Source organism: Gorilla gorilla, chromosome 4 (genome assembly GCF_029281585.2).
Source record: "Gorilla gorilla gorilla isolate KB3781 chromosome 4, NHGRI_mGorGor1-v2.1_pri, whole genome shotgun sequence".
Lineage (NCBI taxonomy): Eukaryota > Metazoa > Chordata > Mammalia > Primates > Hominidae > Gorilla > Gorilla gorilla.
In genome coordinates this window covers 115,535,131-115,562,063 of record NC_073228.2, presented here as the reverse complement: position 1 = coordinate 115,562,063, position 26,933 = coordinate 115,535,131, and the positions used below count along the sequence as shown (strand labels likewise).

The following is a 26,933-nucleotide window of genomic DNA, read 5'->3' as shown; positions in this document are numbered from 1 at the left end:
GTTTGGATTTTCACAACTCTTGAAGCCTGTGTTTCTTGGGTGACAACTAGCCCTGAAACACATCTGTTTGGGTTGGGAGCTCCTCCTTTCAGCCTTCTCTGCCTCACATGGTACTGCCGGACTGAATCCCTCATCAGAGAGAAGCCCTCTACTTAATCAGACTTGGCTCCACCCAGAGGGGTTGAAAACCCAGGTGGTGTGCAGGGGCGTATCCATTCTAACCCTATTCCATTCCTTTTGTACTTTTAGTTTTCTGACAGTTTTCTTAGAAGCCTCTTAGTGGCTTCTTTTTGTCCTAAGCATTTAAATAGCATGTGGATACAGATCTGGATATATTTTTTCTTCTTTAAAAAAAAGTCAGAATTCTTACCAGATAAGAATTCTGTACCCTGTGATTTACACCGATTTTAATTACATCCATCTGGAATAGAAACCACTTTCCCTCCAAATTTAGTGGTCTGTTATGATACTATTTGCTATTGAAGAGATACCAGTTTTTAAATGACCAGGACAGTGCAAGACAAGCATTGAATTGTGAAATAACTTTAGCTAAATGCTGAAGGGTTTGCAGCTACCAGTAGAAGAGGATACATTGATGGAAAGAGTGAATAGTTTCTTTTGGAATGAGCACTTTGGGAGAAAATGCAGACTTTCTGGAAAGCTCTGTCTTGCACATGTCAACAAGAGGAATGCTTTGAAATATCTTCAGACTCTTCAAAGCAACTAGCTATCTCATCCACCCAGACCAAGAAAAATCCAAAATCCTATGTCTAAATAAATACTTACCTCATCAGCCCTTAACTGAAGGCTTTAACAAAAGAAATCGTATTTTTGAATAATTGTTCTTTCGTGTTGTTGGGGGAAAATTTTCATGAGATTTTAGTGGATAGCACAGTAATTTTTGGACAGAAGGAAAGAAAAAATAGCATTCTTGGTGACTAGAAATTAAACTTCATATAGTTATTTGAAGGTGAAACTCGGCATAGCAAACTTAAAATTATTCAAACCAGCTAATAAAAGCAAGTCTAGATGTTTCCTATTAACCTTGGAATGTGCTTGGAAAAAGCCCTGCTACTCCAGATGTCTAGTATTAGAAAGCATATCAACAGCTTTTACTCTCAATTGTGGTGAATAATACCATTCTAAAATTCACAAGTGCAGTTTGGTGTGCTGGGGCATAATATAGAATTAGTATTCAAGTTTTTTCTTTCTTTTTAAATTCTTAATATATCTTAAAAGTAGGAGAAACATCACAAGATGTCATATTCCTAATTTCTTAGTTACAAATTAAAACCAATTTATATAATGGAATAAGGTGGGCCAGACTTAGACTCAGATGTGTTAAGTAAATATTTATTCTGGTTCCACTCCAGGGAGGTAAAAGATTTTATTAACATATTTCTTGAATTAACATATTTCTTGAGGTCACAGGGGCAAAGAAAAGCTTATGCTGTGCTTAAATGCCTGAGGGGCCTTTTTGCTGCAAGCTAACAAAGGCTGATTTTTTTTTTTTCTTCACTAAAGAGAGCAACTATCTTGTATTGTGGCCTTTGCTTTATTATTGTTCACTCACAACTGCATAATCTCAAACCAAGTTTTAAAAAGGCTGCTTTATTTTTTTCCCATTGTTTGGAAAGGCTCTTAGATATTACTTATAAGATTTGTATCCAGGCTTTATTCTTGTACTTTTTCTCCTGGTTTACTTTGGGCTGTTACCAGCCATTTGTACTTTGTTTTCTCTTCATTGCTGAAAAGAAAAATTGCCCATTAAAAGTCAAGATTTGAAGTGCTGAACTTAATTCCTTGAGTCCAGTCCACAGTTTGGCTCCGATTACTGTACCAGGCTGACCTCCAGTCCAAGGGAGGGTGCCTTGGCAGAAATCTGAGAATTCCTCGATCAGTGACTCCCTTTTTTGGATTTATGGAGTCTTTAGGTGGATTGCTTTGTGCTAAATGTGCTCTTATTGGAAAGGAATGGGGCAGGAATGAGAGGAACACGATGTTGCACAACGTAAATGTTTGCAGCTGACCTCCGTGTTCACTATGCTTGAATTAGCTGGCCGTTGCTGCACCTGGCCTTGAACCATGTACCATCAAAGCCCAGAAAACTCACGTAATGAATGGTTTTAAGTCGTGGTGATAAAGAAAAGTCGGGTAATTCTGTTAACCTTTTGTGGCTGGCTCCTGACTTGATTTCTTGCCCCCCTTGAAAGTCTTTGCTATTATTCTTAGAAATAAAATTTTAAAACACTCAGCAGCCAAACAAGCAGAATATTACATTGTGGAACAGAGTGACTGTGAAAGCTCTTTGTGCTGACGATTAATTTCACATGTAAACACTTTCATTTTGTTGCCAGCAAGGAGATTTCCTTTTCCTTTCTGTGCCTAGTTAAAGTCTAGAAATAAAATTGCACAGCTGTCAGGTTCCCACATATTCATCAGTGGCCTCTCAAGATGGCTTCACAATGAGCAGAGTGAATTTAGAGGATTCCACTATTAAAGTCTGCAAAGCTTGTTTCAGACACCCCAACTCATAAAATCAAGAATTGTAAATCTTTTGCCTTCATGACATGTAATGTTGGACAGTAACATCATCTGTGGCATAATATTAATAAAATATGAATGTTTTCTGTGCCCGTAGTGGGAATATGCTCCCGAAGCGAAGCTAATGCCAATGGGTTTAACCAATTAGTGAGCCATCATTGTCTTCCTTATTGAAACACAGTTGTCTCCCCCAACCTCTATTTGTACATGTTAAGGACTTACCAGGCAATGAAACTCAAGGAGTGTCAGCAGGTGCCACAAAGGCCTTCCTTTCCTTTCTAGCAGGAGGGCATTTATGACTATAGAGTGCAGTAGTTGGGTGTTCATAATGCATACTCTGTAATTACCCATTGTTACCACAGCCAGCTCCGGTGTATGTATGTGTGTGTGTGTGTGTGTGTGTGTGTGTGTGTGTGTGTGTGTGTGTGTGTCTGTGTGTCTGTGTGTATGTGTGTGTTTAAATTAGGTCAGTGCATGTTTCGTTTAGCTCCCAAGCCAGAATGCTTGCCAACCTAAGCCCCAGCACTTTTATTCTGCTTTCCAGAATGTGCAGAGGTTACGTACATCATCTGAATGGCCCAGTGTTCTGAAGGCTTATCTTTCTGTCTTCCAGTGGCAACGTGTTTTCCCCACTGTGTGCTTCTTCTCCAAGCAGCATTCACAAGGTTAGGCAGATCTCTAAGACTACGTCTCTAGAGAGACAGCACAGTGCATCATCTTTTGGCACCATCTAATGTTTGATGTAATGTTGTTCAGAGAAAATGATCCTTGTAGCTCATTTATGGTTTCAGTTTACATTTGGCCCTCTCATATGACCAGTAACACCTGCGAACAGAGCGGCTTTTGAGGGAGATTCTTTATAGCACCACTTCAAAGGGTTTTTGCAGAAAGGAAGTGTATGTATATGCGCATGAATTCTCCTTGAATTACAGTACTAGGTTTCACAACCTCCTGGCTAGTTAGGCGGAATAAAACATGTACACATAAAGACACATACTATTTAATTGGCAGAAAGATTATGAAATATACCCCTTTGCTGCAGAAAGAATTGATTATACAGGTTGGACCCCTGCTGCCCTAGTCGGCTTTCCTAATTGCAGGAGACAGATACCCATACCCATCCTGTTTAGTTATAAAGGAACCACAGTGTGCATTCTTTAACCCTATAGGACCCCATCAGGGATAAAGAATAATATTACAGTTACGGTCGTTAACAACCAAACCATGCAACGTATCTTCATGGCAGATTTCTGAAAATGTATGTTAACTAATGAAGTAAGCAGCATTTATGTGTGTGGTGTATTTAGCCTCTGCAAAAAGATAGAATCCTGCCTTTAAGTATCATTCTCATAGAACAGTCTCCCCAAAGAAATATTGATAAAGACAGTAAATGAACAGAGGAAAATACAAATTTAGAAACAGGTAATAAGTAGATATGATTCAAATTTTACCTGCAATGTAGTAGAAGTGATTGATAGGAAACATGTCCGAGAACTTTTACATTGATTCTGTATTTGGACCATGCCATTGAAAAATAAATAGCAAATTTTGAAATGAAAAGCTTAAAAAGTGTTTGAAAAATAATTTAAGCAATAATCTAGTTTGCATATTTTTTAGGACCTTGGAGGACTGGTCTCTGAATTTTCCCACATTTCATTTTTCTAATTTGGAGCACTAGTTGTCAGCTATTAATAATAGTTTATACTAAGCAATAATTACCGGTGAGCTAATTACTTTATAGACTTTAAAAATGCAGTTATTTTTCATGATGCACTGTCCAAAGAGTAAAACAAGCCTCAAAAGAAAGGAAAGAAGGAAGGGAGGGACAAAACCCTGAGTATTTTATTTCCAATTTGTATGCTGTGATAGAATATTGAAACTTACCCAACTATCAATACATTCAAGAGAATCAGTACGAAATAGCACATTTTCACTATAAGTAATATTTAAATATATAGTGGGTTTAAGTATATTAATTATACCCAAAAGCATAAAATTGGTATTTCCTAAGAATTGATCAAGGATATCTAAATACAAGTCATGATTGGTATATTTTAAACCAGTGCGGTTCTTTATGACGTTCTGTTGTTTTTCAACCTAATTGTCAGTGAGATAAATATAGCATCATAGAAAAAGATGCATTAACCAATCTATTCAGTGACAAGTATAAACACTCAAACTTCCCCAGAATTCAAACAAAACTGTTGCATATTCTCCAAATTAAAGTAACAAAATTTTCCTTCCCCCTACTTTTTTTTTTTAAACTAGCATTTTTGTTTTCTCAATTGTTGAAGGTACGATTTGCTTTTCTGATTTTCTAATAGACTTCTGGAAGAATAGTATTCTGGAGGGTTTTGAGGATTTTATTTGGGCAAAAACAATTGTTTATTGTATACATGGAAAAAACAGTTTTAAAAGAAGACATACTTTTTGTGAAGATTAATGCAAACTTTGGTTTGTTTAATGAAACAACAGTTTTGAGGTATTCCCATACCCAGAACACTTAAATTTTCTAGATGCAAACCACCGAAACAACAATAGAGAATTCAATGAAGTGTCAAAAAGAAAGTTAATTTAATTGGCCTTCATGAAAAACACAAACTTGAATTCAGACAATGAATGAATGGAATGCAGTATCAGCCACGTGTCCATGTTTGGAGTGTCAGTTGATGAGCACCAAGAAGAATGGGCAGCTTTACAGTTCAGCAAGCACAGATGGACTCTAGATAGCTAGATCAGCTTACCAGTTTTCTGACCCTCATATTATCAGCACTCAAAAGCTTCAGTGATAGGGTCATTGTCAGTTCCTAATATTCTGAACTAGTTAGAAAACTGAGGGCACAGAAACTCATGGGTTCATGTGCGTCTTGTTACTGCTGTGGCCCCTAGGAGCTGCAGGGAGACCTGGCTACAGGGCCACTTGCCTGCATGGAGCTTATTCTGCACTTATGCCTCACCCTTCTATCTTCCTTGGCTGATTCTGACAGCCATCCAATGCCCTCCCAGATGTGCTCACTGCCACCCCCATTTCCTTTGTTGACAGCACTACTGGATATTATGCTAAATGTTGGTTTTGTTTGTTGTTTAGTCTGTTGATAGATGTTCCAGCAGCTATTACATTTGACATAACCTATATGTTTCTTTTTTGTTGTTGCCCTTAAAAAGCACACTGTGTTTAGTTTGCGAGGGCTGCCATAACAAAGTGCCACAGACTGGGCAGCTTAAACAACAGAAATTTATTTTCTAACAAACAATCTGGAGGCTGGAAGTCTGAGATCAAGATGTTGGCAGGGTTGGTTTCTTCTGAGGCCTCCCTTCTCGGCTTGTAGATGGCTGTCTTCTCCCTGTGTCTTCATATGGTCTTTCCTCTGTGTATCTGTGTCCTAATCTCTTCTTAGAAGGACATGGGTCACTTGAGATTAGGGCCCACCCTGATGTCCTTATTTTAACTTAATTGCCTCTGTAAAGATCCTGTTTCCAAATACAATCACATTCTGAGGTATTGGTGGTTAGGACTTCCCCATATGAATTTTGAGGTGATACAAGTCAGCCCATAACACATTTTTAAAAGTAAATTTTTGTGGATTGATCACCCCTGCTGTACCTGCCCCACCCCCAGACTTGAGCATCTAGAAGGCAGAAACTCTGTTTCTCTTGCAATGCCCAGAATCTAACAGTGTCCAGCACTTTGCAGCTATTTCATGAACTCTTGCTGCATGAATGCACAAAAGGTTGGTAAGAAACTTGAAGTTGAAAAGTGGCACTATTTCTGACTGCCAGAAGTAGCACCTGGCGAGTAGACTAGAACATGTTCCGATGAGAAGAAGAGGCAGAGAAAATACAGTACATTTAAACCGAGACAGCTTTTGACAGAAAGGCAAATGATTGTTGCTTGGGACCACCCATTCTCCACATCCAGCACTGGGAATGGAATGGAAATTCCGGCCCTTGCGGAATACCAAAGGTCAGGTCTGAATCATTTGAGAGCAAAGGTAATTAATGATTGTCAATAGATCTTTTCTCTTAAGCTCTTCACTTCAGAGTCTCAAAATACTGCAGGTATAAGAAAGAACAACGCTGTAATGCAGGTAGATCATATTTGTTTCCAGTAATTTACCACGGTTTCTTAAAACTAGCTGTGCTTAAAAAAATGAAAAGTTTAAATATCTCCTTTAGATAGATACTATGTCTAGGGATATGCTGAGTTCTTAGATACCAGCCAAGCAGGTTTTAAGAATGTAACTGAGACTCCTCTGCCCCTGCCATTTTTGGCTTAAGGTTCTGACTTTGAAGGAGATTGGAAAACTACCAGAAGGCCAAAGCAACGTTCATTTTTCTAAAAGTATACAATGATTACTTTATGATTCAAATACTAAAAAATGCCTAATGTGTTAGAAAAGCCTAATAGTGAAAAAAAATGCCTTGGTCAATGTAACAAATATGAAGTAAGGGAGAAAGTTTCCTTAGTCATATGTGTTTTGCTGTCAGATATTCATGTTCCCAAGTTCTTTGGCAAAAGTCATTGGCTTTTTTTTTGTTTTTGTTTTTGTTTTTGTTTTTAGCAAATGGAGAGTTCTTAGAACAACAGATTGTTAGAATAGGTGTAATAATTTCTGAAAGGCAAGCTATTTTCCCCTACAAATTAGACTTTGGTAGTTTTAGTAATGATGCTTAGAAGTTAAATGTTAAAGCAGTGTCATTTCGTTAAAATGGAATATCCCAGAAAAGCACAAGAACGCAAGAATGACAATACTTACCTGACCTTGCTTTTCATTGCTTCCTGTGCCTACAAAGTTTTTACATGTACTTTTATCAACGTTTTTGGTTTCCAACAGAACTTAATTTCTCACTAATATTTTAAGACTGTACTTGAAATATGATTTTTAAAGTGGTAATATAGAAATGTAATCACTTTATATCCATTTATATGAAGTGAATTTAACAGTAGATTCAAACTTGGGGTCCCCTAAAGTTGAGCCCAGACTGGGCTTTTGTGTGCTGTGACTTTGTTATAAGTCTGAAAAAAGCTTGTGTATTTGAGATTATTTTGTTTTCTTCACCCATTCCTGGATAAAGGAAATGTCAGAAATGGCTGCTTGTCCCAAACAAGGCAGATGGTGGATTACTTTCTGAAGGAGCTGGGCACAGGAGAGGAAATATGTGGAAAAGTAAGGTGGTTGGGGTGAGGGGAACCACATGGCTCAGAAAACAGACCCAGTCCAAAAAGAAAATAGTTCTAGCTCTTGCAGAATGAGCTCTCTTTAAGACCCAAACGTGGGTGGCGGCTGTGGACTGGTATAATTTTGAGGGAGTGGTGGTAGGCGATTTGCATTCTGGGATAATGCGAGGGCAGCAGGATAGTGGAAGGAACTGAAGTTTAGAATCTGGAAACCTAGTGTGAGTTTCAGTCCTACCCTACACTACCTGTGTGACTTGGGGCAAGTCGACCTTTTTGAGTTTCAATTTCTTCATTTGTTTAATGATAAGACCAATATTATTGGCTTATCATCAGGACAAATTAAGTAATGTATGCAAAACTGCTTTGTAAGTTAGGATGTGCTATAAATGTCACTGGTGTAGAGCAAAGATAGTTACTGTTCAATTATTCCGAAGAGTGAACACACTTAGCCATCTACATTTCCTACCCTAGATCCCCTGACAAAATGGATTGATCGGGGTATACCAAGCATTACAGTCAACTCAATGATTAGGTTACCTCAATTACGGCTTCCAAAACCAAAATCTAAACACACATCTAAGTCTGTTTGTTAATCTGTTAATGAGGTGTGACTCTTAATTGTTGTTTATTAAATGTGAGGCTTATTTATTGCAGAATTTGGAGAATCAGATCTGGAGGGAATCTTACCTAATTTCACTCTGCTTTCAATCAGAACTATATTAAATGTGAATTAGCCCTGACAGATGGTTGTCGGATTCTGTTTCTAAATTTTTTAAAGAAGATTTCACAGTTTTTCTCTAATTTCTTTTAGTAATTATTTGACAATTCTTATGCTGAGTTCTTCCTTAGAGCTGACCCAAATCTTAGTTGTAATTTTAAGGCCTTTCCCCTCTCCTGTCATTACTGAAGATGGAGAACAGCTGGTCGGCAACCTTATGCTAATCATCCTTTGTATATTTAAAGAAGAGTTACTCAGTTCCACTCCCTCGCTCCACCCCCTCCCACCACTGAATTCATCAGCTAGTATTCTCTGAATCATTCATGGTGATGACACCTATCTCCCGCCCCTCCCTCAGACACTTGGCTGTTTCAGGCAGCTGGGCAGAATGTGTTGTCACTGGCCACATGGACTTGGAGAGAATCTGGGCTGCTGCTTTCTTTCCTCTTTTATTTTGTTCATAATCTTTGGCCTTCTAATAAATGATCAGAATAACCCTTAACAGTGTTTGATGGAGTTTTGCAAGGATACTTATCATAGAATCCTTTGAAAGTTAGACCTCCCCGATGACTTAGTGCACTCAGCCAGACATACCATTAAGCTGCTACTTTGCCTGCTAAAAATAACATTGATTGATATCTCTGCTTTATTGGACTTAATCTTGGAAGACATCGAGCTGAAACTCTCCTGAGTGCAGTGCGTATTCAGAAGCACACTAACAGTTTGAAAGAGTTAATGGTTTCCCCAGTACTCTAAGTTGCAGTCGGGAATAAGTAACCATTGAGGAGAATTGAGCTCATTAAGGTTATCCCGTGTAGTTTCAGAGTGGATCCTGTTTTTAATCTGAATGTGTATGCTTTTGTGCCTCTATAGGTTTATTACCCAGAACTCTTTGTCTGGGTCAGTCAAGAACCATTTCCAAACAAGGACATGGAGGGAAGGCTTCCTAAGGTAAGATCCTTAGATGCCATTTTGTTAACACTATTTCCAATATAGAAACAATTGTTTTAAAATATCAGAGCTTTTTCATTTTAATACCCATTATAGGCTGCTATAACAATCCATTAATCTGATACTATGATGACCTTGGAAATAATGTACTTTTTTTTTTTTTTTGAGACGGAGTCTCGCTCTGTCGCCCAGGCTGGAGTGCAGTGGCGCGATCTCGGCTCACTGCAAGCTCCGCCTCCCGGGTTCACGCCATTCTCCTGCCTCAGCCTCCCGCGTAGCTGGGACTACAGGCGCCCGCCACCACGCCCGGCTAATTTTTTGTATTTTTTAGTAGAGACGGGGTTTCACTGTGTTAGCCAGGATGGTCTCGATCTCCTGACCTCGTGATCCGCCCGCCTCGGCCTCCCAAAGTGCTGGGGGAAATAATGTACTTTTAAAAAATATCCTAAAGTCCTGTGACTTAAAGTTCACATTATCTTCCTCATGAATGAAAAATTTTCACTTAAAACATGGAATCAGTTTATCAAAGTACAGTTTACAGGTTTTAAATCGGTTCCATTTCTGGTTAGACAAACTCAAATACAATGATCAAACTAAAAGATTTCTTAAAAGTATAAGATGACTATTAATTGTCTGCTAATGAAGTCTGAAGGTCTGATAAGATTATCCATGAAGCAAAAGGGAGGAACAAAAAACTGTTACATTTCTTTCTTCTAATTTTTGAGCCTAAAAACCATTTTTTATAAATGCGGTTTCATTGTTCTGACATCTTAGGTGTGGCAGTTCTCTGCCTCAAGAAAATTTGTAAAATTTATATTTTAGATTTTAGCATAATTTCTGAAACAAACAATAACAACTACTTACCAGTTTTTACTGTAGATACTGGACTTTGCCTCTTAGGGTAAATACTTATTTGACTTCAAGCAGGAAGAGTATACTTTTTAACCAATGACTTGCTGATTTTGCAGTTAAGAAAGAAAAACAGAATCCACTGAAAATAAAATTTCTATTTGAAAGTTTCATAAGTGTAATTGACTAATGGTGAGTCCTCCCCCAGCTGTTACTGGTATTTCAATGTTTAAGAAATTATTTTATTTACACTAAATAGTCTCAACAATTCCCTATCTTATACTGGCAGGCAGAAACTGAAGAGGTTGTATCAGCTGGCAGTTTGCACTGAAAGAAAACAATCTTAAATCACTTTTAATCTTGCAGAGCCTTTTTGAAGGTCAAGGTTGAAATCACTGGCAGGAAAGTAGGTGAACAAAATGGTTTGACCCTGCCTGAACTAGACTTGCACTGATTTGTAGAGCTGGAGTGGAAGAGAGCTAAAATAGTAGCGCTTTCCTTAAAAGACACCCACACCCCACCACCTCACCAGCAGCACACCAGCGGCAGCAGCAGTATAACCATAGACATTCATCACTGTGCCAGATCAGGGCATAATTCTCTTAAGGCAGCTGAGGGCAAGATATGAAAACAAACCAAAGTATAGCCTTCACATTAGTTCTTGCCTCATTCAGGCATCCAGAGGTCCTCTCTCTTTGATACTGGTGACATAAACCAGAGGGGCAAGACTAGGCATAGTTCCTTGATGAGTTCAGTGGTGCCTCACCGTACCCTTAGAAAGCCAGCCCTGCTGTGCTAGGTCTTGTCCCACACAAAGACATGCTCCCAGGGGTGGGCACCGTGGATCATGGTATTCAGGTCTTCTGCTATTTTAAGTTCTTTCTTCTCTAAATATGTGAATAATATTTTAAGCATAGTGTTATTTGTTCTTTTTCCAGAAGTTCCCTTCTGGAAAAGCATATCTTTGTATAATTGTAGGAAAAATAATCTTGACTTACTTGGTCCAAAGCACATTATTAACTGGGGATTAATTTCCTAGTAGTCGTCTGTCGGGAGGGCTGATCCACCCCGAGGCACATTAACTGGTGTGACTTTCAGGATGGCGGGGCTGTGGGAGCCACTGGACACATCTGCCCCCCAACCCCTAGACTCTTGAATTACTCAAGTCCCTCAGCTCTGTTGGCACAAATACGTGCTGGATGATAGAAGAACCGTTTTTCCCATGGATGAACTTTTTTTGGCTTGAATTCTTATAAGGCCTGACTTCTGGATCTGGAGAAAGAAGACTTCTTTGTGTCCCATCTTCAAAATGCCTCCTCCACTTGTTGCAGAAGCCTAAAATTCCTTTAGTGGGGGCAGAAAGCCTATTATTTAAAAAAAAAATAGTGGGAGGGTGTGTGGATTGAAATCAGTCAGGGGAAGAGGATTGAAATCTAGTAAACCCAGGACTCCATAAGGAGAACGCACAGAACTCTGTCTCCTCAGGAGCACCTCTCTCCACGGGCATGTTGGGCTCCAGGCCCTCAGGGTGCTTCAGTAGCACACCTCCCTGTGGGCCCTACTACCATTGCCTCATGAGGGTCCAGTCTGTATGCTTGTCTTCCACACAGCAGGTTAATGAAGGGTGAGATGGGCAGGGACTGTTTCTGTTTCAGTCTCTAAGCTTAAAATCGAAGAGAGTACTCCAGCCATAGTAGGCACTCAGAAAATGAATAATGAATGAAGAAATGTATATTATCTGGGACCTTTAAACAGAAAAAATGGTAAATTCAAATCTGAAATAATCGTCACTTTCTTTTTTTCTGGTAGTGCCTCTTCCCAAATCCCTAGCTCTTCCTTTTGTTTTGTTGCGTATGTTTCATGGAGGTAGAAGATTAGTACTGAGACTGAGATTTAAATAGAGAGATACACTAACGTTCTGTATATTCACTTTTGAACAGAGTAAGTCTGAACTGGAGCAGTTTTAAGGCAAGCTGTGTAAAGAGTATAATTGTTGAGTTAACATTTATCAACTTTTGGTTTTTCCTTCTTTTCTTGCCTGTGACAATTAACAGCCATTGAACTCTTCATTTGTCCAAAACCTAAGTTTGTCCTATCCTGAACCATGGTAACTGGTTGACTGTGGGGTGAGGTGGGGTCGGGCTGGCAGCATTATTTTAAAGACACTGGGATTACAGTGGATTTCCTTTTTTTTTTTTTTTTTTTTTAAATTTTGGGATTGTGTACCAAGATTCCAAGATTGAAATTATTTCCACAACTGCAAGTAACTACCCAATATTATGCTTTTGGAAATTGAATCTAGACCCTTAAGGGTGTGTGAGTGGTGAATTATATTTTTATTTAATTTTCTGGTTTGGTCCCATTGGTATTTAATGATACCAAAACAACCTCTAAAATCACAACCTAAGATTGGAGTATTAAAGTACATCATGGTTATGTATGTGCAAAAAAGGCTGTATGCTCTCAAAGGCCGAGACTTTTAAGTAAAAAATTGAGGCATACCAGATGTTTAATATGGAAAATCTGTACAGTAAGTAAGACTTTTTAAAGTTGAATAATCTGTTGCATTTAGTTCACCCCCGGGTTGCTGAAAATATTTATTCAATTTCAAGTTGTTTGGAAGTTACTGGTTTCTGAATTCTTAAAAAGAAATTCAGATGTGTTAATTTGTAGGCCACAAAGTAAGATTATCACTTTAATCCAAGTACTTTACATCTAGTCAAATTGGCTTATTAAAACTGTCTTGTTAGAACATGTGACTTGAGCAAAAAAAAAAAAAAAAAACCCACGTTTTAAAACCACAAAGGATAATTTCCTCCAAGAAAATGTCAGTAATTTAATTAAAACTCCAGAGTTCAGCTAAAAGAGAGACCATCGTCAAATCTTCACTGTGTTCATACCTGTACAGGGCATAAAATCCATCTGTTGTAAGTTAATACCTTTATTGTGCATCATGTGGGCAGGTGTGCTTCACTGTGCTGTGCTTCTGCTGTCTGGTTGTGATGGAGAGCTCCTCTCCACTGTTGGCGCTGCAGCAGTGTGTCTGGGAAGCCACGTGGCGGCAGATCAGTAGTCACACTGAGATTGAATTATTCTAGTCAGAAACACAAAAACCTTACTCATCAGGATTGTGAGGAGAGACTTAGAATAGCCCCAGTCAGTCTAGATGAGCTGACTCTCACTCTCTTCTGGCCTTGGTTTCCCCACTAGCCCCCACTTTCCTACGACCGCTGTCTGGGCACCCTCACATTATTTCTCTCCCAGACAGACACTTCCCATCTTTGGTAGCCACTTCTGTCATGCGCCGATTGCACATAGAATAAGCCATACATAGATAAGATTTATGCAAGTTGAGATACGTTTTTAAATATTTTTATTACATATTAGAAAATAGATTGTTAACTCTTCTTCATCACACCCACTGGACTCTTTTTTTTTTTTAATTATCAACTGACACTCCTGTGAGTCTCTATCAATCACCCAGTCTAGTCTAAGGTTGGGCCCTATCTGATACTAGAAACTGTCCCAAGAAACCTGACACTGGGGAATGCTGCCTCACACATGGCTGGCACCACCGTAACAGAAGCACTTCATTCTACTGAAGCAAAGGTGGCCAGTGTTTAATTACTTTATTTCCTCACAGACCTAATATTTACATTCAGGTGAACTGTGTTTAATATGTAAACTCTGTTTTGCAAAACAGCAAGAGTTCAAGGGTATAATGTGGGCTGGGCAGGAAAAGCAAAATTTTAAAAAATGGTTTCAGAAGCATGACTAATTTTGTCTTTTATGTGTGTCTGTCTGTGTGTGGGTCTGCCTGCTTTGCAGGGAAGACTTCCTGTCCCAAAGGAAGTGAACCGCAAGAAGAACGATGAGACAAACGCTGCCTCCCTGACTCCACTGGGCAGCAGTGAACTCCGCTCCCCAAGAATCAGTTACCTCCACTTTTTTTAATCGTAACACCTCCATTTGTATTACATATGGTGTATGGGTATTGATGAGGTCATGGTATCATATATGGGATTTTTTTCTGTGTAAATCATCAAGTATAAGAAGAAACTATGGGACTCTGAGCCTTGCTTTAGAGAATTTACAGTGGACAAATAGGTATCATCAAACCAGTTTTTAATCATTCTGACTCAAGTGAAAATGCTCAGAATTTCACACTGTGAATCCACGTTTACAACCCTTACAGGTGGGCCTTCAGGCCTGGTTCGCTACAACAATGTCTTCCACAACTCAAACTCCCACCGCGCTCACACAACCGGTCCACTCCTGCCTTTTCACTCACACAGCTCCCGACTGCTTCTTGCAGAGGCTGAGAGTCCCCCCTTTTTTTTTCATTTAGATGTAACAAACCTAGTAGTTTATGTTCATCAATTGTCTGTATATCTCTATATTTTATCCATGTACTCTTTTGATGTATAGAAGTAGTTTGAAACTCATTGTTTCCTTGTGGTAAGTGACCGAGATGCTGCCACAGGACCTGAGACACTGATGAATGGTGCTATTTTGGACTTTCAACATGCTCCTTGGCGAGGTAGCTCTGATGGAGTTATTTTTTATTTCCATGTTCTAAGAAGGTGTTGGTACTCTGTTTCCCTGAATGTTGTTCTCTAGACTGGATTGACTTGTTTTCCTTGTGTCTTCAGTGTGGCTTTCTTCCTCAGTGTTGTAGGTTGAGCGAATGCTACCAGAGTGTGAGAGACGATTGTCTCGTTGGCTGGCACTCACGGACATGCAGTCACGGTAGCGGGAGCAATCACAAAACTGTAATTTACTTACCAAATCTCTTCCTTTCCGTAGCCTCGCCTGCCTGACTTAGAGAAAGAAAAGCAATAATTTTACAGGCATTTTGAGGTGTCTCTTTGGGTTCTTTCTGTTTGAAAGGATACTTGTCGGAAAAAAGAGCAAAACCTTTTTAAATAAACTCCCCCTGGAAAAAAACCCAAAACACTGGCATCTGAGTAGGAATATGAAAATGACACCTTTTCCAAATATTAAGTTGGAAAACAATGTCTACAAAATCATGATACTTTTTTAAAAGGCAGAGCATTCTTTTTTCGGCAATTTTGATAAGCAAGGTGTAGATTTACATTTTTGTCCTTGCTCCCAACGAAATGGATAAACAAAAATAAATTACCATCTACTCATGGAATGTTGTTGTGTTAGCCAGTCTGAAAGCCCACCTTAATTTTTATATAACTGTCTTTAGCTCTTCTTTTGACAGGGCAGGCCTTGTTCTGAACTGTTTCGCTTCTGACTGTTAAACACCGATGACGCATGCACTGCACTTCTTCGTTTTCTTCTTGCTCCCCCATTGGCCTGAGTTTCTTGTGCATTACTCCTCTCCCTCCTTCGTTAGAATAGGTATATCAGCTGTGTAAATAGAGCAAGAAAACAGTATTCTGCATCTGTGGCATTTATGTAGAGTTGCAGTTGTGTACTGCTGAAAATGCAGGCTTTTGTAACAGTGTGATCTTTACTGATGCACTCATGACAAGTACCCAATGTATTTTAGCTATTTTAGTAGTATTTGTTCAATAAATACGCAAGCTGTAAGGTAACTGTCTGATTTGGCTCATCATTGAAGAGGCCTAGTTTTGAATGCCTTCTCTGGTTCTTGCTAATTCATGTGTTCCCAGAGCCCCAGAAGTCAGGCCAGCAAACCCAAGGGCAAATATCAAAAGAGAGACAATCAGCTCTGCCTTTCATGCGTTTTCCCTTTTGAGGATTTTATGAGATTAGGGGCTAGGCAGTGGCTCATTAAGATGATATTTGCAGAGCTGCCTCTGGACACAAAGCAGAATTAGACCAAGATCCTTTTATTTCTACACTTTTTCTCCCTTCCAAGGCATTCCCATATGCTTCAAAACTTACTCTTTCTCACTCCTTGCCATTAAGACCCACTCTGTGGTATTCTTTAAGACCCACTCTGTGGTATTCTTTAAGACCCACTCTGTGGTATTCTTTTTCCCTGCCAAAAGAGATCTGACCTCCCTTCTTCATGGAATATTTGCACTTTTCCTCAGACAAAAAGCTTAAACTTTTGTAAGAGGATAAACATTTGAGACAGAATTTAAAGTCATTAAGGCTTAATTCATGTGTACCCAGATACCTGGAACCTACCAGATGATAAGGTGATGATGAGCAGAGCCTTCTAGAGGTCTCATGTGACCCTGAAACCTGGCAATTCAGGGGATTCACGCACTCCCTGTGCATGAGAAATGTCTTCTGGTTTCTCCTCATCCATTACGGGAGTGAAATTTTAACTTGGCTTGTACACAGGTTGCTTATTTGGCTGGTTGGGTTCAGATATTGGAGTTTCACCTCAACAGAGACTAAGGAACAGACCTCTGAGATAAAAGCCAGAGAGAGAAAAAAGAGCTAAAGGTAACAGGTAACACTGCCCCTGCAGTGGGAGCTTAGCTTCTAGAGAGTGGGCATCAGATTCTCTCTGAGAAATCTTGGTTCTTGATATGTGTGTTATGTCAGGAAGGACTTTTACATTTGGGGGTTATTGAGCTTAACTTGAAGTTAATGCACATCTTGAAATTAGTGCACATCTTGAAGTTAATGCACATCTTAAACATTTTGTTTAAGTTTCCTATTTACCCTCAATTTTTAATCTTATTAAGAGAAAGGAGCCTTAGGGCAGAACCAAATTCTAACTAACTGCTTACCAGATCATTAGAATTTCATTCTGAAGGAAAATTCTTAAAAATGACACACCACTATTTTGAGTATTAACCTCTTGATATAATAAGGGAAGTCCTTCTTAAATTTACCTTTCTTTTTAAAATTTTTTTTTATTAAAAAAAAGAAAAAAAACCATCATCTGAAGACTTACGTGGAGCTGGAGAATCTGCTCCCAATACAGGTTAGTCCATGGCTGTTTGCAGGATGCCTCAGTTCTTCTACTCATGAGCCTCTCCCTAGTGCTGCTTGAGTGTCCCCATAACTTCTGGCTTCCTGAAGAGCAAGTAATTCAAGAGAAAGCTGGGAGCAAGCTAAAATGCCATGACCTATTATCAGAAGTCACCATCATCTATCAATCATATTCTATTCATTAGAAGCAAGTCACTAAGTATAGCCCACACTCAAGGATGAAGGAAATTAGTTTCTACCTCCTAAAAGGAATACCAAAGAATTTATGGACATATTTTAAAAATAGCACATGATCTGAAGTTGAAGAGCTCAAGGTAATTATAGGTCAGGGTCTGGAAGTAAGAAGGGCTGAAACTAGCATCACAGCTACTTCTTTCTATTGAAAATTTTTTATAGTCCTTGGAAGCGGCGTATGAGGAGAGCATACAGGAACTATAATACTGGGATTGCATAGCCTCCATTTATTAATCCAAGTTCAATTAGACCCAATACTAATATTTAGAGAATGTTATGAGAAGCTATAAAAACAGCAGAGCTGGAATAAATGATGTTTAAAGTTCCATCCAACTCTGGATTGTGGAGGTTGCTGATGACAATTCCTCAACCTCCAGAAAGCTTGAAGTAATGATTGACTCTGCACTTTAAACTTGAAAGATTCGTGTGAGGATCCAGCAATGTTTTGTGAAGCATTATAAGAAATGGAGAGATAGCTGGGCTCACTTCAGAAGACCCAAATTTTGATTCAAGACTGCTTTGTTCTCTCACCAGAGGCAAACATATCACCAGGTTGCCTTTGGGAGGAGACTGCTAACAACCATTGAGCAGACATAACCTGGAGATTTGTTTTGCAATGTGTTGTATAACAATGTTGATTTAATTGCCTCAGGCGATTTCACATGAAAATCCAGGTAGAAAAGTGGAAAATATAGCAACAGTGGGATTGGAGGTGAATAGCTGCCTCCACCTGTGGATGAGGCATGTCCTCTCTTTTATCAAACTCTCATCACCTCTTTCCTTATATCCTGTCTGCTTCATTTATTTATATCATCTGCTTGCCTCTCTGTCAGTATGGCAGTTAGCAACACTAATCATCTGGTTTGGGGAGGATGGTGCTGCACTTATTTTCACCAACAAAGGGCCAGGGGACCTTTTGCACTCACTTTTTGATAGCAGGGACACTTACAGGATCATGAACACCACATTGGAATCAGAGGTTCCTCAATGCTACTCAAAACTTCTCTGCTGCAATTCCAACTCTACCTCTCTGGGCCCTCGTTAGAATCCTTTGATTATCCTCCTCCAGGGATTGAGATCACATGATAAACAATCTTGGATTGGGTCAGGTTAAGCTATATACAGGTATGATAAATTCATAATTTTCAAACTGCGGTATGTGTACCTAAGGCTTTTCACGGATTGCATACTCAGGACAATTTTCAGGAAATTAATTTCCAGATCCTCTATATACACTATACTCTTTCCTTAAATTGATCTGCTGAGAATGAGTCTTTGTTCATACTGTTTCTTTTCCCACAGAAAAAAGATATAGGGCTACCCATCCCAAATCTTAATATAATACATTGCTCTTAATGTGACACCAAAAACCTCAGATGTAGCAAACAGAGGAAAGGTTTGATGATTAATCATAAACCATAGAGCCTTGAGCTTTTGCCTCTTATACACATGTTAAAGCTGATTATGATGTTAGATAACATAGAAATTGGGTGTTTGGACTCACAAATAGATTTTCAGAATTCAGATGTATGATAAAGTGGAGTGATGGTAATAATGACAATTTTTTTTTTTTTTACGGCTTTTTGTTTTTCTCTTCTTGTCAAAGAATTTCTTGCTCTTGAGGGAAAGCCATGGGAGAGTGAAACAAAGAAAATTAGTAGAAGGCACTGAATGCCAAAAATGTCTTCTTACATATAATTATAATCAATTATTTCCCATTATTGTCAATATCCTTCCCTAGGATGTATCTTGACTGGGAAAAAAAGTAACTTGGAAGAGCTAGAGCAGTATAGATTTGCCATGCTGATTATTTTAAATGTAACCAGAATGCCTTTTGAGAATGCCAAATTTTTATAAGATGCAGTAGACAGATAGAACCCAAGGATAAAAACTTTCACATGGTTCTTTCAGATTTGATGTGCATTCATTAATAAAGTTGTCAGAACCCATTGTATCAAACCATAACATGAAACATTTATTCAGTTATATTCAATTCTTGTCTTAGTCTGTTTTCTGTTGCTGTAACAAAACACCAGACTGGATAATTTATTTTAAAAAAGAAACATTCGGCTCATGGTTCTGGAGATTGGGAAGTCCAAGAGCCTAACATTGGAATTTGCTCAACATCTGGTGAGGGCCTTCTTGCCGCCTCAAATTGTGATAGAAGGGTGGAAGGGCAAAAAGTGCATTTCAACTCAGGTCCCTCCTCTTCTTATAAAGCCTTGGGTCCCATCAAGGGGTCTACTCCATCAACGTATGAATTTCAGGATTAATTTTTCAACATATGAAACTTGGGGAACATACTCAAACTATAGTTGTTTCTACCATTTTATCTTATAACATATTTCTTGTTTAATCATTCTCCAAAGCCAGTCAGCAGTATTCAATGCCAGTACATAATTTTACTAGAGATATACCATGCCTTTTATCATTTTCCTGCTTTATATGAGAAATAGTGTATTGGTCTTGTTTTTATAACTTAATCATGGAAAAATCAATTATATTAGATATTTATCTTAATTGTTTTTAGTGATCAGTTTCACAAGATATACTTTTAGTTCTCATTGATTTTTATAATATGCCTCAAAATAGCTATTTGAATTGAAGAATGAAAAACGTTTTCTGACAGAAAGTGTATCTGATTTGGCTGACTGGTTTGACAGTGAAGACTGGCCCTGCCAATGAGGTTTTATGACAGATATTTTTCATAAATGAGCTAAATCTGCAACTCCAAATTAGTGGCAATACATTTAAAACAAGAAATAAGATCAAAGCATTTTATCAAAAAGCATTGTTTTGGCAAACATGTAATAAAACTAAAAATTTGTTCGATTTTCCTGCCATTTCTGGTGATATGGGTTTTAAAAGGTGGGCCTAAGTACAAGTGTTACAGCACAATTAACAATAATTTGATGAATCTTAGTAAAGCTCTCTTGGTATACTTCCCAGAAACTGAGAAAGTAAATCATTCAAATTGCTGGAGAACAAATCTCTTTGCTAGTCAGGTGCTTCCTAGTTCACCGTTTAAAAGAAATGAAGAAGGACTTTATCAAATTGTCATGTGCCTGAAGATTAAAAATATTTTTGCTAATAGACCATTATACAAATGTTGACATATAACATAGAAGGAATTCAAAGAACTGAATTACATTGCTATAATAAAACACTCTCAATTCCTTCAACTTACATCTATAAAAACAAAAAAAAATAGAATTGATACTGACCCCTTATTTCAGCAGTAAGTAATGTTCATTTACAGATAAAGGAACTAACTGAAAAAGGTTTATCATCTCATTAAAGGATGCATTTGCAATATAATTTTACTTTTTGTGTTTAATAATATGTTTATGTTTAATCAGTAGTGTATTGATAATAATTCAATTGCATAAATTTTTTTAATGTTCAGAGCTTTATGGTAACAAAATAAAAGTAAAAAATTGAATTTAGGTATATTTCAATTGCAGATACATGTGATAGCATAAGCAGTATTTTCAAACAAAATTATGTTACATTAAGGTAAAGTTCTTTGGAGGAAGTTGAATAAAAATTTAAGTTCAAGTAGAAAAAGAAAGATTTCTAAAAGTTACGGAAGTATTTGTTTTGTTTTGTTTTGTAAAGAATGCAACACTTTGGGGGTGTTTACATTTTTTTTTATTATACTTTCTGAAACTATTCCAATCAATAGAAAAAGAGGGAATCCTCCCTAACTCATTTTATGAGGCCAGCATCATCCTGATACCAAAGCTGGGCAGAGACACAACCAAAAAAGAGAATTTTAGACCAATATCCTTGATGAACATTGATGCAAAAATCCTCAATAAAATACTGGCAAACCGAATCCAGCAGCACATCAAAAAGCTTAGCCACCATGATCAAGTGGGCTTCATCCCTGGGATGCAAGGCTGGTTCAATATACGCAAATCAATAAATGTAATCCAGCATATAAACAGAACCAAAGACAAAAACCACATGATTATCTCAACAGATGCAGAAAAGGCCTTTGACAAAATTCAACAGCCCTTCATGCTAAAAACTCTCAATAAATTAGGTATTGATGGGACATATCTCAAAATAATAAGAGCTATCTATAACAAACCCACAGACAATATCATACTGAATGGGCAAAAACTGGAAGCATTCCCTTTGAAAACTGGCACAAGACAGGGATGCCCTCTCTCACCACTCCTATTCAACATAGTATTTGTTTTTAAAAATGGAATGATGGTGGGTTATCCATTTTCATGGTGTTTAGATTCAACTACATACATTATAGGAGAAATTCAACTTTCATTTTAACATGAAAATATTTATAATATGCCCCAAATTACATCCTTTTTAAAGTGTTTGAATTTATGATGAAAAACATTACTATTCATAAAAATTACATGACAGTACATACTTTAATACAATTCTTATAGGGGATATAAAAGCAAAAGAGTTTGAAAACCTCTGAGCTAGAAAAGAAACCTAGGTGCTATGTTTTGAGGAAGTCACTTCTGGACAGAAATACTTCCCATCTAGTCTCAATGCCTGAAAATTTGTCCCATTAATTCTCTTTGATAGAAGCCTTGAAGGGCACTGGCCATTAATTTACTATACTGCGGGGACCAAGACCCTGAGGAAACAGCACCAGTGAATTTTGATGGGGAAGGGAAAGAAAGGTCCAGACTCCCGGTCAGAGGTCAAGCAGGACAGGCTGGATGGCTTGGAGGCACTGACCACACAGGGGAGTGATGAAAGAGGGTCCCAGAGAAGATGTCTTCCTGGGCTGCAAGTTCAATGAGTGTACAAAAGAAAGATTGGCAACTCTTCTTAGAGCCTTCACATCATTCCTCCTTGACATAGTCAAATCTTTTTAATGCTACTTTTTTTTTATTTCTCCAGATTCTTCATCACATCTCTATCCAGCATATTCAAAAGGGCTGAGTCAATTATTCCTCCCATAGGAGAAGGGGGCACAAGTCAGTGAGAGAAGCGGGATTATACCTCAGGTCGCAACCCTGTAGTACTTGAGATCCCAGTACACCTAAGAAAAGCCTATACAACAGCAAGCAGCTCATGAATCAGGGCAGAAAAAGAGTGTCATCTTTTCTTTTATTGCATGTCTCCATTAGGCTTCCTTCTGAACATAACTTCATAGAAGGAATATGAAATTAATCTATTCCCTTGCACAGTACACGGTGCCATTAATGCATGGCTTAGCACCAGGAGATCCATGTGGCTATGTGAAAGCCTCATAGAAAGAGAATTCTAATCGCTTCTCGGCCTTTTGGCTAAGAACAAGTGTAGTGGAGAATTCTAAAAATGCATTAATTTGCTGATTTCAAGTTGAGCAGCTTTATTTATTAGCTGCAACCTTTCTGAGCGCAATGCTGCTATTAATTTCCACCAACACATTGGTCCCAGCTGAGCTCAGGGCTGCACAGAATGAGCTGGCTCTTTCTCCAATGCAATAACCTTTCACATCCTGCTCCCCTTGTCCTTTTAACAACCTCAGTTCCTTTAGGCAGTTTTTCTGTGACTGGTTTTCTGGGACTTTCACCACCACTATTGCCCTCTTACACAAACTCCTGTTTGCGACTGACCCAGCTTCCTTTTAAAAATGATAGCTGAGGCCTGGAAGAAATCAATGAGAGAGACATCCACTGGAGGAACACACTGTATAGTGCTGTGGTTGTTAGGGGGTTCTAAGACATAACTAAGTAGAAGGGAGTTATGAGTCCTATTAATGTTTAAACAGCTGCTGTAGAGCCCCAGGTGCTCTATTCTACCTATCACTTCGGGTAGTCCCAATCCTGAGCCACGTCTCCACTAGGGTCCTATATTAGTCTGTTTTCACAGTAATTCAGGTAATAAGGAACTACCTGAGATTAGGTAATTTATGAAAAAAAGTGGATTAATTGACTCACAGTTCTGCAGGCTTAACAGGAAACATGACTGAAAGGCCTCAGGAAACTTACAATTATGGTAGAAGGCAAAGGGGAAGCAAGGACCTTCTTCACATGGTGACAAGAGAGAAAGAGTGAAGCAGGTGAGTGCCACACACTTTTAAACCATCAGATCTTGTGAGAACTCTATCACGAGACAGCACTAGGGGAACGGTGATGGTGAAAAACCATTACAAATTACCCCCATGATCCAATCAGCTCCCACCAGGCCCCACCTTTAACACATTGAGATTACATTTCCACATGAGATTTGGGCAGAGACAAAGAGCCAAACTGTACCAGCTCCTAACTGTAGTGCTGGTCCCAGTGCTGGTCTCAGGCACCCTGAAAAAAGGGGCGACAGTCACTTATTTTCTTGGGGGCCATAGACCACCTCTTGTTTTCTCTTTTCCCTGGGCTTTGTGACAATGTAACTGGATATCTGGGGGAAGGGAGTAGGCAAGGAACCTCATCAGGTCTACTTAGGGGCTGTCTCACTGGCTCCTTCCTTAAAATCCCAGGGCTAGTTTCTAAAAAGCAAATGTTCGTCACAGAGCAGAGGAGTGCTGCTTTCTAGGACACAGAGGTAACTGGAACATTCCAATTTGTCATTAATAGCTAGGATTTGCTTTGTCGGATGTGATAATGAGGGGGTATTTGATGTGAGTTCTTGAGGAGGACAATTAGCTCAGAAGGACATTAAAAAAGTGTGATAGCAGCACCCAGGAAGGGTGTAAAAAATAGCTGCTTCCTTTTATTGCATGTGCAGGACACTTGAGGGGTTGTCATATATATCATTTCACATATGGGCCTTCCACAACACTGTGAGGTCACCATGCTTGTCTCAGTTGAGGGATGATTAATTGCTCAGAGTGAAATATCTTATCCAGGATGGCAGAGCTAATCTTTACCTTTTCCATGCTACCACTTAGGAAACCTAACCTTGCCATTCAAACTTCCCCTTTTTTCATGACCTTTCTTACGGTATTAGAAGAAACATTAGAAACTAAGAAAAGTAGTCTCCAGAGAAACAGAACCAATAAGATTTATTATAAGGTACTGGTACACACAATTATGGAAGATGAGAAGTCCCATGATCTGCCATCTTCAAGCTGGAGACCCAGGAAAGCTAGTGTTGGTGTTTGAAAGCCTGAGAACCAATGGTGTAGATTTCAGTCCAGGTCTGAAGGCCTGAGAACCATGAGTACCAATGACAGAAGACTGATGTCCTAGCTCAGTCAGGTAGAAAGAAGATGATTCCAAATTCCTCTGCTTTTTTGTTCTACTCAGCTATCAATGGATAGGATAATGCCACTCACACTAGGGAGGGCCATCTGCTTTATTCAGTTTACCAATTCAAATGCTAATCTCTTCCGGAAACACTCTCACAGACACACCTGAAAAGAATGTTTAATCAGACATCTGGGTCCAGTCAAGTTTACAGATAAAATTAACCACCACACTTCCCTCACATGTAAACTTGCTCTCAAAAAGTATATGTAATTCTTTCAACATAAGAACTGAAAACACTTATCTTGGTTTTTATAAATGTATTTGTATAGCAGAAATCCTTAAACCAAAGAATAGGGTGCTAATGGTGAGATTTCAGGCATCAAAGATGGGAATTAAGAAACATGGGGCAGGATTTTACCCCTACATACATGGCAGAGAAGTTGTGGTTTCTCTGAGCCTGGACTTTCAGTAGAGTGGTGTCAGCCAGTTGTTCCTGGGCAGGAGCACTCATGGCAGAAAAGCTTTTTCCCCTAGATTCCAGACTTCTTTGGTGTATTTATGAAGTGGATGTGTGCACCATCTGGTTGGGACATCTGTCATTGTGCTGATCTGCAGGGCTGATTCAACTAATCTGGCTGGTTAGGTGGCTGTCCCCATTCTCCCTCACTACTCCACACAGCTTCCTCCCAAAGTGGTGTGGCAATTTGAGCAAGAAGGCCACTCCCTGGTCAAGGACACCTATCAGCTACACACAGAGAAACTTCTCTGGCTTGTTTTGTTGAAAAACTAATAGTGGACAAAAACAAATGACCTTTTACTTTTTGAAGGAAGGAATTGAAGTGACAGCTTTTTGTTCTTCCATGTCCCATACTATGCCTTTGTAAGACATAAAAAGAGATAGCCTTTGTCCCAAAACTCTAGGCATGACAGAAGCAGCTATTCTCAAAGCTCACACCTGACTCCATCTCTGATACAGTGTTATCTGGGCTCCATCCTCTCTAGTCAGCCTGCATCTTCCTTGTTCTTATGGTGAAGTGGGGAGAGGGACTTTGTCCTGCTGGTTGACTTAAGACCTTCTTCTGATAACAGGCATCAATGCTACAACTCCCACCTCAGTCATCTTCATAATCTCAGGCCAATGGGTATTCCTGACACTTCTCTTTCTAATAGTGAAATGTCAAGAACAGAAAGCGTTACATATAGTGATTCTGAGAATTACCAGTCTTTCCTCCATCCATGATTATTTATGTTAAGGAAATTAATGATGATAACTCTGGGCCAGCCAATGATGTTTATGTAGAAAGTATCTGATTAGATAAGGCACAAGTCACTACCTGAGCAGAAAAATGGAGACTAATGTGGGAGGGATTTTCCCCTTTCTGCAGTCCCACATGATTTAGCTAGAAGTCAGAAGCAGCATTGGCCCTGCTCTTAACCAACTGCTCTTTTATCTTGACAATATTTTTTTCTCATTTGTTGTATAGAAAGAATAATACCTACTTGTCTATTGGAAAGGTGTGCTATGAGAATGGAAGGCGTGTTCCCAGAGTGGTGGGTGTGTGGGTTGTGCATTTTTCTTGACCACTAAATGAGGTGAAGGAATGAAGGACGGATATGGGAAAGGGTGGCAGGCCTGTGACAATCATCCAGGTAGACAGCCTAGGAGATGGAATATGGGAAAGGTCAAGATGGTGGAACTGGCAGGAGCAGGAACAGGAAAGAAGGCAGAAAAAAAAAATTCAAACAGGTGACATTGTGTGTCAACTGCAGAAATTCCTTTGGGAGATGAGGAGAGGAGAAAATAAAAACAAATCTACAACCTGCATCCAATTTTGTTCTTGTAAGTACAGGAGAAATAGAGATAGAAGGCCAAGAGCAGAGGCAGCTTCCATGGGCTGGGGTTTTGTGGAGTCAGGAAGCAAATGGCAGGAAGATCTTCTCTATTCCAGAGTAGGTGCATGTCAGTATGATGGCCCACAAAAGTGTGATGTGGAAAGCCTGGCTACTGCTCAATTTGATGAGCCCTGGGAGCTATGTTTTCCATCTTATTCCTATAAACAGAAAATTTGAGGAGGGTCTCACACAAGTAGAAATGCCAAGTTCACTTTGAGCATTAGCGGGAGAAACAGGACCAGAATTTTTGGGAAAACTATGAAAGGAACAACTAAACCTATTTAAACCAAAGCTTCAGGAGTGGGATGATGAATGCAGAAAACTTTAATCATCACAGATAAAGCATCTTCTTGGGAGATAGTCTTTCATAAAAAAAAAAAAATTCATGTAATTTCAGTCATGAGGAGTCTATTCCAAGTGTTGAAGATCATGGCACAATAACAGGGCAGCTGGGATGGCTGGCATTTTCAAGAACTTGGCATAAAAGGATTGGAGCTGAGCAGAGTACCTGTACCCA

The 26,933-nt window shown here is 38.9% G+C and overlaps 1 protein-coding gene and 1 long non-coding RNA gene across 5 annotated transcripts in view; one reads left to right on the top strand and one right to left on the bottom strand.

The window, feature by feature from the left end:
* The window catches only part of NREP (neuronal regeneration related protein), a 29,283-nt gene extending 13,475 nt beyond the window's left edge, over nt 1-15,808 (top strand). For all 4 annotated transcript variants that reach the window (XM_055387548.2, XM_063706705.1, XM_063706706.1 and 1 more), the window contains 2 exons: nt 9,315-9,392; nt 14,070-15,808. In XM_055387548.2, coding sequence (XP_055243523.1) covers nt 9,315-9,392; nt 14,070-14,195 — 204 coding nt within the window. In that variant the 3' untranslated portion in view covers nt 14,196-15,808. The remainder of the gene's footprint in view (nt 1-9,314; nt 9,393-14,069) is intronic.
* Nucleotides 15,809-16,370: 562 nt separating this feature from the next.
* The window catches only part of LOC129533692 (uncharacterized), a 61,901-nt gene continuing 51,338 nt past the window's right edge, over nt 16,371-26,933 (bottom strand). The window contains exons 3-4 of the long non-coding RNA XR_008680023.1: nt 17,092-17,213; nt 16,371-16,597 (exon numbers count right to left, since the gene is read on the bottom strand). This is a non-coding gene — a long non-coding RNA (uncharacterized lncRNA). The remainder of the gene's footprint in view (nt 16,598-17,091; nt 17,214-26,933) is intronic.